Here is a 12,611-nt window from a genome sequence, read left to right on the forward strand (position 1 = left end):
CGTCACTGAGAACACTTGTGGTTCACTCAGAGACACCCAACAGTTGACATGAAAATAAAGTTTTTAAAGACCAAAGAAATGCAACATGGAAGGAATGCAGCCGAGCTCCACAGATGCCAAGGACCAAAGAAATGCAACATGGAAGGAAAGCAGCTGAGCTCCATAGCTGCCAAAGACCAAAGAAATGCAACATGGAAGGAAAGCAGTCGAGCTCCACAGATGCCAAGGACCAAAGAAATGCAACATGGAAGGAAAGCAGTCGAGCTCCACGGCTGCCAAGGACCAAAGAAATGCAACATGGAAGGAATGCAGCTGAGCTCCACAGCTGCCAAAGACCAAAGAATTGCAACATGGAAGGAAAGCAGTCGAGCTCCATGGCTGCCAAGGACCAAAGAAATGCAACATGGAAGGAAAGCAGTCGAGCTCCATAGCTGCCAAAGACCAAAGAAATGCAACATGGAAGGAAAGCAGTCGAGCTCCATGGCTGCCAAGGACCAAAGAAATGCAACATGGAAGGAAAGCAGTCGAGCTCCACAGATGCCAAGGACCAAAGAAATGCAACATGGAAGGAAAGCAGTCGAGCTCCATAGCTGCCAAAGACCAAAGAAATGCAACATGGAAGGAAAGCAGTCGAGCTCCATAGCTGCCAAAGAACAAAGAAATGCAACATGGAAGGAAAGCAGTCAAGCTCCATAGCTGCCAAGGACCAAAGAAATGCAACATGGAAGGAAAGCAGCCGAGCTCCACAGATGCCAAGGACCAAAGAAATGCAACATGGAAGGAAAGCAGTCGAGCTCCATAGCTCCATAGCTGTCCAATACTCAGAGAGCCATTCCTCTCTTTCTGAGGGTGATGGAGAAGAAATGAAAATGCTCCAACACGTTCCCACTTATTGCATTCTTAGCATGAAGGAACACCAATTTACCTTGTATGCGACCTGTGATTATTTTCTTTAATTAGTCTGGAGTGTTAAAATGATCCCTTAATGCAGAGAGTCTGATTCCTTCCACCCAAAGGCAATTGTAAGCCAGAAGGCAGGGACACGGGAACTGCAGAACACAGAAGCAGAACTGCAGAGCCGCGGGGGATGGAAGGGAGCCCTGCAGCTCCTCCAGCCCAACCTGCAGAGCAGCTTCCCAGCAGTGGCACAGGAAGAAAACCTGGGCTCAGTGACACCATGGCTGCTTACAAACAAAGGAACAAGCAGCAAAGGGAAGAAGACCCCAAGGAACAGAACTCAGGACCCCGATCCCCCCCCGGGACTCCTTTCCTGCTTCTGAAAGCTGTGACCCAATGCCAAACCCCGCACAGGCCACGGTGTTTCCTGATCACAAATGTACTCCCCACTAATTTTGTGCTCCCTTCCTGAGCGCGTTCATATTTTTGGCCTCCACATCACGCAGCACGAATAAATCCACCTGCAGAGTGACAAAGTACTTTGTTTTATTTTAATCCTGCTGCTTGATAATTCCACCGAGTGCCACCTCATCCCTTTGTACAGAGAGATGCCTATTGTTCCAGATTCACCTTCTCCTTGCCCACACGACTCTATCGACTCCGTCAGATCTTCCCCAGGCTCCTCTTCCCATGCTGACAGTCCCAGGCTGTGCAGCCTTGCCTCACAGCAAACTGTTCTGTGCTCTGACTGCCCCTGCGCTCTCCTCCGGACCTCTTCCAGCTCCGATTTAGGTGAACTCCAGCTGCAGGTATCTCCCAATAGAAGCAGCAGGGCTTTGATAGACGTTCTGTTTCTCTCCTATTAACACCCTCTGTGTGTCACCATTTGTGAGACCTGCCCATGTGGGCTCCCAGACCACTCGGATCCATCACCAGGCAGATGAGCACTGCTGAAGCTGCCAGCCCCAAAGATCACAGGAGCCAAAAGGGCTTCGGATGGGGCAGATGTGCTGCCGTGCCCAGCTGCCATCACCTGCCCTTGGTCCTCCAGTGCTCCCTGCATGCAGGACCCAAACTGACCACAAAGCACTGCTGACATCATTTCCTGATCCTGTTTCTTGAAAAAAAACCACAGGTCACAAAGCCTCATATTAGCCATCAGTTCCACAGTTCTACATCATACACTTCCAAACGAGCTAAGCAGCAATGTACAAGGCTCCAGGCTCAATGACTGACTGCAGAAAAGCACAGAATGACAGAATGGTTTGGGTTGGGAGGGACTCCAAGGATCACGAAGCTCCAACCCCCCTGTGCCACGCAGGGCCACCAACCTCCCCATCTCACAGCAGCCCAGGCTGCCCAGGGCCCCATCCAACCTGGCCTTGAACACCTCCAGGGATGGACGGGGATCCACAGCCTCTCTGGGCAGCTGTTCCAGCACCTCCCCACTCTCACAGCAAACAACTTCCCCTGACACCCAACTGAAATCTGCCCTCCCTCACCTTCCAACCATTCCCCCGTCCTGCTGTTCTCTCCCCTTTCCAAGAGCTGACTCCCCTCCTGTCTGCAGGCTCCCTTGAGGTCCTGCAGGCTGCACTGAGGTCACCTTGCAGCTTCTCTTCTCCATGCTGAACAGCCCAACTCCCTCAGCCTGGCTTTGCAGGGAGGTGCTGCAGCCCCCTGCTCATCTTTGTGGCTCCTCTGGACCCTCTCCAACAGCTCTTTCTTGTATTTGGACCCCCAGCCCTGGGCGCAGTGCTGCAGATGGGGCCTCACAAGAGCAGAGCACAGAGGGACGATCACCTCCCTGTCCCTGCTGCCACCCCTCTGCTGATGGAGCCCAGGATCCCGTTTGCTTTCTGAGCTGTAATCACACACTGCTGGCTCACGTTCAGTTTTTCACCCATCAGGACCCCCAGCTCCTTCTCTGCAGGCTGCTCTCAAGACCTGCCAGTCTGTATCAAAGCCTGGGATTCCTCTGGCCCAAGTGCCAAACGTTGCACTTTGCTGTGTTGAAAATCAAAAGGGTTGTGGAAATCCACTTTTTACTATTTTGTGTCCTACAGCTTTCAGTGAGTGAGGGAAATGCTTCCAAAAGGTACTGCTCCCCAAAAGATCTTCCACGACAATTCTGACGGCACGTTAATGTGACAAGTGGAATTATACAGAAGCTTTTCAAGAAGAGATTTAATTTTCTCCCTCTACACTTTCTGTTGCCATAGAAATGCACGCTGCACCAGCCCAGTGTAAATTGCCTCTTTCCCACGAGATGGGATGCTGCTAGAAAAGCCCATTTCCTGCAGCACAGGCGGCCTTCCAGCTGCCCATCGGCTCGGCGTGCGCCATGAGGCTGTCCCAGATTCATTCCCCCTCACAGTTTCCAGGTGTTGAGTACATTTTGCAGGATATCTACATGACTACTCTGGAAAGCGACTGCCCAGGTCCCACTCAGCCTCCTCACTGAGCCCTGCCTGTAACGCTGGCTTGCTAATTAGCCATCAGCTTGCTAATTAGCCACAAATGGACAGAATGACAGAAAAAGTGATGCAGCACTCAATTCCCTGCCTGCTGTTTGCCTCCTAAATGACAGCTCATAGGAGTATTAGTGCACAGTGCGTGGCACACGTTGGTAACTGTCTTACATGGCATTACAGCAGATGGAAGCAATCAACAAATAGGCTGCAGCGTGGAAAGGAACAGAATCCTAGAATGGGTGGGTTGGAAGGGACTTTAAAGACCATAAAACCATAGAATGGTTGGGTTGGAAGGGTCCTTAAAAATGACAGAGCCATAGGATGGTTGGGTTGGAAGGGTCCTTAAAGATGACAGAACCACAGAATGGTTGGGTTGGAAGGGTCCTTAAAGATGACAGAACCACGGAATGGTTGGGTTGGAAGGGTCCTTAAAGATGACAGAACCACAAAACGGTTGGGTTGGAAGGGTCCTTAAAGATGACAGAACCACAGAATGGTTGGGTTGGAAGGGTCCTTAAAGATGACAGAACCACAAAACGGTTGGGTTGGAAGGGTCCTTAAAGATGAGAGAACCACGGAATGGTTGGGTTGGAAGGGTCCTTAAAGATGAGAGAACCACGGAATGGTTGGGTTGGAAGGGTCCTTAAAGATGAGAGAACCATGGAATGGTTGGGTTGGAAGGGTCCTTAAAGATGAGAGAACCACAGAATGGTTGGGTTGGAAGGGTCCTTAAAGATGAGAGAACCATAGAATGGTTGGGTTGGAAGGGTCCTTAAAGATGACAGAACCATAGAATGGTTGGGTTGGAAGGGTCCTTAAAGCCCATCCAGATCCAACTCCCCTGCCATGGGCAGGGTTTCCAACACTATGGCAGGCTGCCCATGACCCAGTGGAACTTGGCCTTGAAATAAGAAGAGTTGTCTGAGAGCCACATTCGGTTCAAGAAGGTTCTGCTTGTCCTGCTCTGGGAAGGGACACAGCTTGTTGCTGGGCCATCACTGCACTGCCCTGCCCTGCCCTGCTCTGCCCTGCAGGAGCACGCATGGCCAGGGGGTGGACATGCAGGAGGTGAGGAAGGCCATCACCACAGCAGAAATGCCATCAGAGTGAGGTCACAGCCCAGACAAGTGATTCCAGAATAGGACTCGGAAAAATGAAAGGAATGGAGGCCACCAAACTGAATCTGTTCGGGGAAAACACTGCTGCTATTCTCTTCTGTGCCAGCGGAAGGGAGAAATAGGGGTCATTGGTGCACTCCCAATGGCTTCCAGGAGACTTTACCAATCCTTTCCATCACTGATTTGCTCGCTCAATCCATCAGAACATTTGCAGGCTGCAGCACAAGGCTGATGCTGAGGTAGCCATGCTTATCCAGTTCAGAGGTGAAGGGAACACGTCACTGCCGGACCTGGAGACACCAGGGAGGCTGTGCACAGCCTGGAATGTACAACAGAGAGAACGTAAGAAAGAAGGAGAAAGACTGCTCAGCAGGGTGCTGTGACAGGGCAAGGGGAGATGGATTCCAACTAACAGAGAGGAGATTTAGGCTGGGTGTAAGGAGCAAGGTCTTCACACTGAGGGCGGTGAGGCACCGCTCAGTTGCCCACAGAGGTGGTGCTGCCCATCCCTGCAGGCACCCAGGGGCAGGGGATGGGGCTCTGAGCACTGAAGGAGCTGTGGGGGTCCCTGCTCACTGCAGGGAGTGGGACCAGACGGCCTTTGGAGGCCCTTCCTTTCAGGGCACAGCAATCCCCACTCATGACTCCGTCGTGTTTTTGCTCTTTCGGGGAAGGCCCATCCAGATGGCTGCTGAGCACTGACTTGTTGTAATCCCTCTTCCTGGTCAATTAATCCCCACGACGGAATAAAAGAAAATAATCCTAAATTGTCTGTTGCTCCCAATTCTTTTGCTTCCCAGCTGTGCCATGTAGAAGGGGGGCTCTTAATTTTATAGAGTTAATTTCAAATCACTTTAATCTCTTCCCTTAACATGGTTCATCAGGGAAGTCAATTCCCCTTGCGACCGCCTCGCTCTGCCAAGAACACGCCTGGAGGATGCAGCTCCTATGGCAGACTGGATTACACTTGCCGAGCTCCGTGCTGCCTTCCTCATCCTCAGGTCCCCAGGGAAGGCTCTCGTTGCCCTCTGAGACCTTGGGTGCACCCCAGCAGATCCCTGCTCCCACGCAGGCTCTGCTTCCTCCCTCCCACAGCTGCAGTTATGCCTCAGAATGGCACTGATGGGAGGTGGGAAGGTGCCCCGAGCCGCCTTCCCCCGTTCCAAGGCAGACCCCATACCCATCGTTTCTCATTGGCAGTGCACTTGTCAGGCTCAGGGCTCTGAAATACTGCCTCCCCGGAGGCCGATTCCACAAAAGGAAAGACTTTTTTTTCCCCAGTACACAGCCTACTATCTTCTCAAATATATCCCTCCACGTATTCGTAGCTTTCTTTTTACCTTATTAAGCAAAAAAAGAAGAGTAAATCACATCCGTACCCCACCCAAATCTGCTATTCAGCCTCGTAATGCTGCTCCCCGCTCTGCTGCGCAGGAGACCCATTCAAACCTGTGGCTGCTTCAAAGACTTTTCCTGAAATCTGAAGTCACTCGTGTGCAATTTTCTCGAGTACTTTTAAGTTGTTCCTCAAACGCTGTCATTATGTTAATCTTCTCCCACGTCTGAGACCTCCAGTGAAGTCAGAGATGATGGAATAAGCGCCCTCCTGCAAATTGTGTTCGTGTTTGCTGCACCTTCGGTACTTCTTGATCTCTGCTTCAAAGGGATCCCTCGGTTCAAGTGTTTAATTGCAGTGGTTTCACACCGACGGGCAGCACTCCCAGCACGTCACTCTCTCAAGGAACAGGGAGGGAGCACACAATGAAAGGGCTCCTGGGCTGCGCTAAGGGCAGGGAAATCACTCACCAGCTCCCATCATGGATAAAACCCTCAGCGTAAGGGGGATTGGTGTAATTGATTGCCTTCTGTTAGCGGACTGGAGCAGCGAGAAATGAAAGCAAACTAAAAAATCAGAATCGTTCCGGTTGGAAAAGAGCTCTGAGATGCCCAGTCCAACCCCAGCCCATCCCACTGCCCACGTCCCCCAGTGCCACATCCCTGTGGTCACTGAACACCCCCAGGGATGGGGGCTCCCCACCGCCCTGGGCAGCTGTGCAGTGCTGACCGCTCTTTCAGAGACGAAATTTTCCCCCATCCATTCTTTTCCACCTCCTCTCATCGAGCAGCGCAGAGGAACGGAGTTTGCAAAGAAGGGGACAGATACCCACGTCCCCCATTTATTAAGGTGATTCTAAGGCCATCGCATGAACCCTCACACTGCTGACACCGCTCTGCTTCCTGCCGAATCCACTGCCACCCCGATGTGCCGCGCACCCAGGGCTCCACTCCCTGTGCCCAGGGCCACTCTGCAGCCCAGCTGCCCACGGGACTGTGCCCAGCGGGAGCCTTGGGATGGAGCACAGGCACAGCCCCAGCGTGGGAGCACGGAGCTCCGGCCTCAGGATGGTTTTTGTTGACAGAGCAGCTCCATGGAGCAGCTGCTCCCACAGCACTCACCTCCAGGGCTTCAGATGGGGCCACGGCCATCAGCACTGCGTGGATGCAAGGAAGGCAACAGCAGCAGCCTGACCTTGGCTTTCACTAACTGAGTGGCAAGGCTGCGTTTTACTCCTGCTTTCAGTGAACGGGAGGCTTGCATGATCTAACAAACTTCTTCATTTTCTATTAGCACACCGTAAGCACTTTGGGGCAGCAGGAGCTGCAGGTGTGTGTCCCCAGTGCTCAGCACCACCCCTGCCCCACCACCACCAATCCCAGCCCCGTCTGCACGTCAGAGGAATGCAAGCACTGAGTTACACACCACGGGGCAAACCAAGGGAATAAAAGTCTGTTAGTGCTGTTAAACACAAACACGTTGCCTCTGGCTCTGAGCAATGAAGCGCTGCAGGCAGGGTGAGAGGCTGGGGAGATGCAGCAACCTGCCTGCTTGGTTCTCCCACTGCACCACGCACTGCTGCAGGGCACGACGCCGCCCTGAAGGACATCAGCACGACCCAGAGCAGCTGTCCTCGTGCTCTGATGCTGCACAGCTATGCTCCACATTACGGGGCTGCAGCTGAAACACGTCAGCCTGTTTGAATGACCCCACAAGATCTGCCTAAACCCCGGGTTTGCAAAGCCAAGGTAGCCCTGTGTCCTGCCAGGGTTAGGACTGCAGTCTGCAAACGGCTCTCAGCTGGTCCAGAGGATGCTTTGAGTCCTCCTGACACGGAGCCCTGGGGAAATGTTAAGATGAAAAGATGCATTCTCGTGGCTAAGTGTGCAGTTAAGACTTAAGACATGTCTACACACAACTGCCTGATTTCTCCTCTCCTCCCCAGCTGATGCTGGAGAAACAAGGCCATGATGGGCAAAACAGCCACCACCAGAACAATCCATGCATTTTGCCCCCGTTTTGGCCAAGCTTCAGCCTGTTCAGCCTCACCCTTTGTGGAAGACACTTCACCATCTTGAGCACCTGTTAGTTTTCTCTGCAGAATTAGTTTTCTTCTGATGAATTATCTTTCAAATCTGAAAGATCAAAACCGGACGCAGGTTCCAAGAGGTGTGCATAGTGCAGATTAATACCAGCAATCAACTATTTACACCTTCTGTTTTGTTCCTTTTTCCTTTCCTAACAATTGCACTTGGATGTCCCAGTGAAGTCAGGACTTTATTCCTAAGCCCTTAAGAAGAGCTGAAAAACCTTTAATGGACGAGAGCAGCTCAGAGCAGCACTTCTTTGGCTGTTACCTTTCACGTGGCAAAATAAATGCGTTCTATTATCACACTGGTTAACGACCCAGCTTGATGCAATCTCATCCATCCACTCTTGTCTTGCTTAACAAAAGGTAACTCTGAATCATCTGCAAATTTTGACCTATTTCCTGCCCTTTTCGAGACCCAGAACAAAACGAGTCCCAGTGCAGACCCTCAGGGAGTTCCCTGGGGCGTTTGGTCACGATGGGAATCGGTGCTTTTCCCTCCCTGTTTTGATTCTTTGCTGTTTTCTGAGTCATAGCAGCACTTTCTCTTTTGTCCCATGATCAGCTAAGAATATAAACAGCCCCGAAGAAGCATGTCACAGGATTTCTGAAAATCCAAACAAGTTACGCCCATAACTCGGAGTAAAAAACGTTGAGAGCTATGGAGACAGATTTGGGATAAGCAGCTCAGTGAAAAAGAATACATTCACTGCCTTGTTGGCAAGCTCAAAGGCTTGAGCAGAGCTTAGCATAATGAATTGTCACAACTTGCTCCTTCCACGTCATTCATACTTATTTCATACGCAATAATGCCTGTCCAGTCACATTACTGCCCAACAGCTTTTAACAGCGCTGAAGCCTGACTTCAAGCAAGGTCTGAACTCCACAGAGCAGCCCCACGTCAGCAGCACGTTCCTGGGCCCACAGGGCAGCCCTGCTCCTGCACAGGTCTGCTCGAGCCCAGGCACAAAGCAGCAGCAGCAGCATCACCCCGCTGCCAGGATGCACCCCGTGCTCCCTCCTGCACCAGGTCTGCCTGCCTGCCATTCTCCACAGTGAAGCTGCTTCCATCGATGCCATGAAGCAGAACAGCCGGATCACAGCCCTGAGAGCACAGAACACCCATTGAACACCCAGCGGCAGCCCTCCCCTTCAGCACAGCGCTGTGCTCCTCCGTCCGCATCCAACGCATCTCCTCAATTTCCTGAGCACACCAAAAAGTTCCCAGGACATTTACTCCGACAGCGAGACACGAGCCAGACTGCCCTGCTCAGCGCCCGCGTTTTGCCCCAGTGAGCCACATCCAGCGCCGAGGCTGTAACTGGCTTGACTGGAAGCAGCAAAGTTCCCTTCCCGCTAAGTTCACACGGCACAGACTGCTGAGCCGGCAGGGTGCTCTGCCCGTGAAAATGCAGCTCTTTGTAATCACAAAGCAAAGGTGGTGGCGCTTACCTGTGAGAGGTGAAATTGTCGTAGGAGCCCACAGTGTAATGTCGGAAGAGACGCTTTGTTCTGTCTTCTCTGGTTTCTACAAGAAAAAAGACACAGTGCAGAGCTGAGAGCCAACAGAGCAGTGGTCAGTGTCTGCTTCCTCTGTGCGTGTACAGAGTGAACCGATTCTCACGCAAGCACCAAGTGAACAACAAGCCATAATCTGCGTGCAGATGTGTCAGCGCGAGCGGCCCCGTGCAGGGCTGTGCGCAGTCCTAAGTGCACACCAGCAGCTTCTGCGAACAGCAGATCTCTTTCCTAGCACTCCTAAGCCTGCAGATTTCAATGCACCGAAGCATCGAATCTCATCAAAACTCCAAAGCAGTGCCAAGGAGGAGAACCGACGCAGCAAGGCCAAGCTGTGTTCTGTGTCCCAGACAAATCCCCCTGCCCCTTTGGCCACTTGAATCCTGCAACTCTTGGGGAATTTGGATGCAAATCCCACAGAAGAGATGGAAACAGCTCCCATCCTCCTCACCAGGGGGTCAGTGGGTCCAGTGGGTGCGTAGGAGCTGTAAGAAAGGGGAGGAAGGAACCCAAAGACTTCTGCTACCCCTTGCATGTGAACAGCAGCACCATCCCCAGCAGCTCCACGGCCCAAGGCACTGCGTCCCCTGCTGGGAGTAACCATCCTTCCTAACACAGGAGGAACTGACATCACGCTACCAGAAGTGAATTTATTTGCATGGCCCGGGGTTAATTTGTCAAACAACCTACAGGAAGCACTGGAGGCCTCGCAATGAGCTGGGCTGAGTGACGCTGAACCAACTCATCCACACCTGCACCAGGGTGATGGGACACCAAACATCTGATGCTGCTGAGCAGGGCGGTTAGAGGGGGTGAAAAGAAAGGAGAGGGCATGGATAGTGGAGCGTGGACGAGACTCAATTTCCTCTCTGGCTGGGACACAAGCTGTTTGCACCCAAAGCAAAACAAACGTTTGCTTTTTCCTGCTTTGGAATCCAAAATGACAACTGCTACCGAGAAGAGGCTGCAACAATACAGGTAGGAGGCAGAGCTGCTGGAAAGGAGTTCTGCAGAGAAGGAGTCCCCCACCTGGGGGTCCTGGAAGCCCACAGCTGACCAAGAGCCAACCAAAAGGTGGCCAAAAGGCCACTGGGACCCCGGGGTGCATTGCACAGAGCGCGGCCAGCAGGGCGGGGAGGTGCTGCTCCCCTCTGCTCTGCAATGGGGGGGCACCGCTGGAGCTCTGGGTCAGGAGGAGGGGGCCGGGCTCTGCTTGGTGACAGGACGAGGGGCGGCGGGCACAGAATGGAGCCTGGGTAGTTCAGCGTGAGCGTGAGGGAGAACTTCGTGCTGTGGGGGTGGCAGAGCCCTGGCACCGCTGCCCAGAGAGGTGGGGGATCCCCTCTGCAGGGATCCAAACCCAGCCGGACGCTCTGTGTGCAGCTGGGTGGGGGGAGCTGCAGGGGTCCTTTCCAGCCCTACAGCTCTGGGTTCTGCTGTCGCTGCCAACCAGAGGAGGTTGTTTTAAGCTTTCAAACCTTTTTTCTGCTCTTATGCTCCCAGGAGCTGCTGCTGCTGTCCCAGCACTCCATCCTGCTGGGGGCTGAGCCCCCCCACACACCTCCACCCCACATGGGAAGACTGCATAACAGTTAGCAGAACAACCCACTTCACCAGAACGTAAAAACTAATTCGCTAACGGCAGCTCTGCCTTTTTTGGGATTTTTCCTTTCCCACATCCTCCTGCGTTCTGTTTGGTTTTTTTTCCCCAGACACCGAAAGGCTCTCCCAGCGTATTCGCCAGAACGGGCTCTCCCTCCATCGCGGTGTGTGAGCCGAGCGTTCGTTGTGCCGCTCACAAACCCACAGACACCGCCACAAAGGCGCATCGGCCGCTTCTCCGCGGTGCCGCAGCGCTGCGGTGGAGGTGCGCGAGTCGAGCGGCGCACAACAGGTGCTGCCGCCAGGGGGAGCCCGCGCTCCACAGCGGCGAAGGCAGCGCCGGGCCCGGGGCCGCGGGGCGGTCAGGACCTGCAGGCCCCGAGCAGGCCTCGTTTAGCCCCCAGGTCAAGAACAGGCCTCGATAGGCCCCGCAGGCCCCGAGCAGGTGCCGTTTGGCCCTGAGCAGGCCTCGTTTGGCCCCACAGGTCAAGAGTAGGCCTCGTTTGGCCCTGCAGGCCCAGAGCAGGTGCCCTTTGGCCCTTCAGGTCCCGAGTAGGCCTCATTTGGCCACATAGGCCCTCAACAGGCCTCGTTTAGCCCCGGAGGTCCCGAGCAGGCCTTGTTTGGCCCTGCAGGCCCCGAGCAGGCCTCGTTTGGTCCCGCAGGCCCCGAGCAGGCCTCGTTTGGCCCTGCAGGGCCTCAACAGGCCTTGTTTGGCCCTGCAGGCCCCGAGCAGGCATCATTTGGCCCCACATGGCCTGAGCAGGCCTCGTTTGGCCCCACAGGGCCTCAACAGGCTTTGTTTGGCTCTGCAGGCCCCAAGCAGGCCTCGTTTGGCCCTGCAGGCCCCAAGCAGGCTTGTTTCGCCCTGCAGGGCCCGAGCGGGCCGAAGCTCTCAAAGTAGCCCCTCCGTTGTTTACCTGCCGGGTCCTCCAGACAGGTGATGTTCCACCAAGCCCCGTTCTGGGGGTCCTGGGAGAAACTGTCTCTAAGAAGCAAAGAATTAACCTTACTGAGGAAAAGACATGCTGTGCCAAGAAATAGAGATGGTAAGGAGCGGTGGGTGCAGTGATGCGAGGCAAGGCACTGCCAGACAGCTACAGAAGGAGCTGACCCCTTCATCTGGGGCTGAAAGCACCCCCTCCCCATCCTGCCCAGCCGCAGAGGGGTTGTAGCTCTTGGCTCTGGATGGAGGGACCTCAACATCGCTGCAGCACCAGGACAGCAGAGCGAGGCTGTAAGGGGAGAGGCAGCCCTGGCTCTGCACACCATGAGCCCCGCAGGAGGCCGGGGCACCGTGCAGGGAGGAGCGCAGCAGAGAGCTGAAATGCATGGAGAGCATCAGGACGGGGCTTCAGGCCAATGTGCAGCCCAGGAATCAGCATCCAGACCTGTGTACAAGCTGATATGGATGCATTGGGAAGGGGCTGGGCTCCACGGGGATCACCAGCTGAGCATACCCAAACAGCCAAGGGGAGCACATCCACCACTTGCTGCATCGCATGCAGAGGGTCAGAGATGTTTCCTGCCCCTTTCTGACTCTGCAAGGGCACAGCCCTGCTGCCACACCATGCTCC

General features: G+C 54.0%; 1 protein-coding gene across 9 annotated transcripts in view; it reads right to left on the reverse strand.

Annotated features, from left to right (window-relative positions):
- Positions 1–12,611, reverse strand: part of SHANK3 (SH3 and multiple ankyrin repeat domains 3) — a 306,860-nt gene that overhangs the window by 95,676 nt on the left and 198,573 nt on the right. For all 9 annotated transcript variants that reach the window (XM_085233682.1, XM_085233821.1, XM_085233499.1 and 6 more), the window contains exon 15: positions 9,367–9,442. In XM_085233682.1, coding sequence (XP_085089808.1) covers positions 9,367–9,442 — 76 coding nt within the window. The remainder of the gene's footprint in view (positions 1–9,366; positions 9,443–12,611) is intronic.

The sequence above is a fragment of the Meleagris gallopavo genome, chromosome 1 (genome assembly GCF_905368555.1).
Source record: "Meleagris gallopavo chromosome 1, MGAL_WU_HG_1.1, whole genome shotgun sequence".
Taxonomy (NCBI): Eukaryota; Metazoa; Chordata; class Aves; order Galliformes; family Phasianidae; genus Meleagris; species Meleagris gallopavo.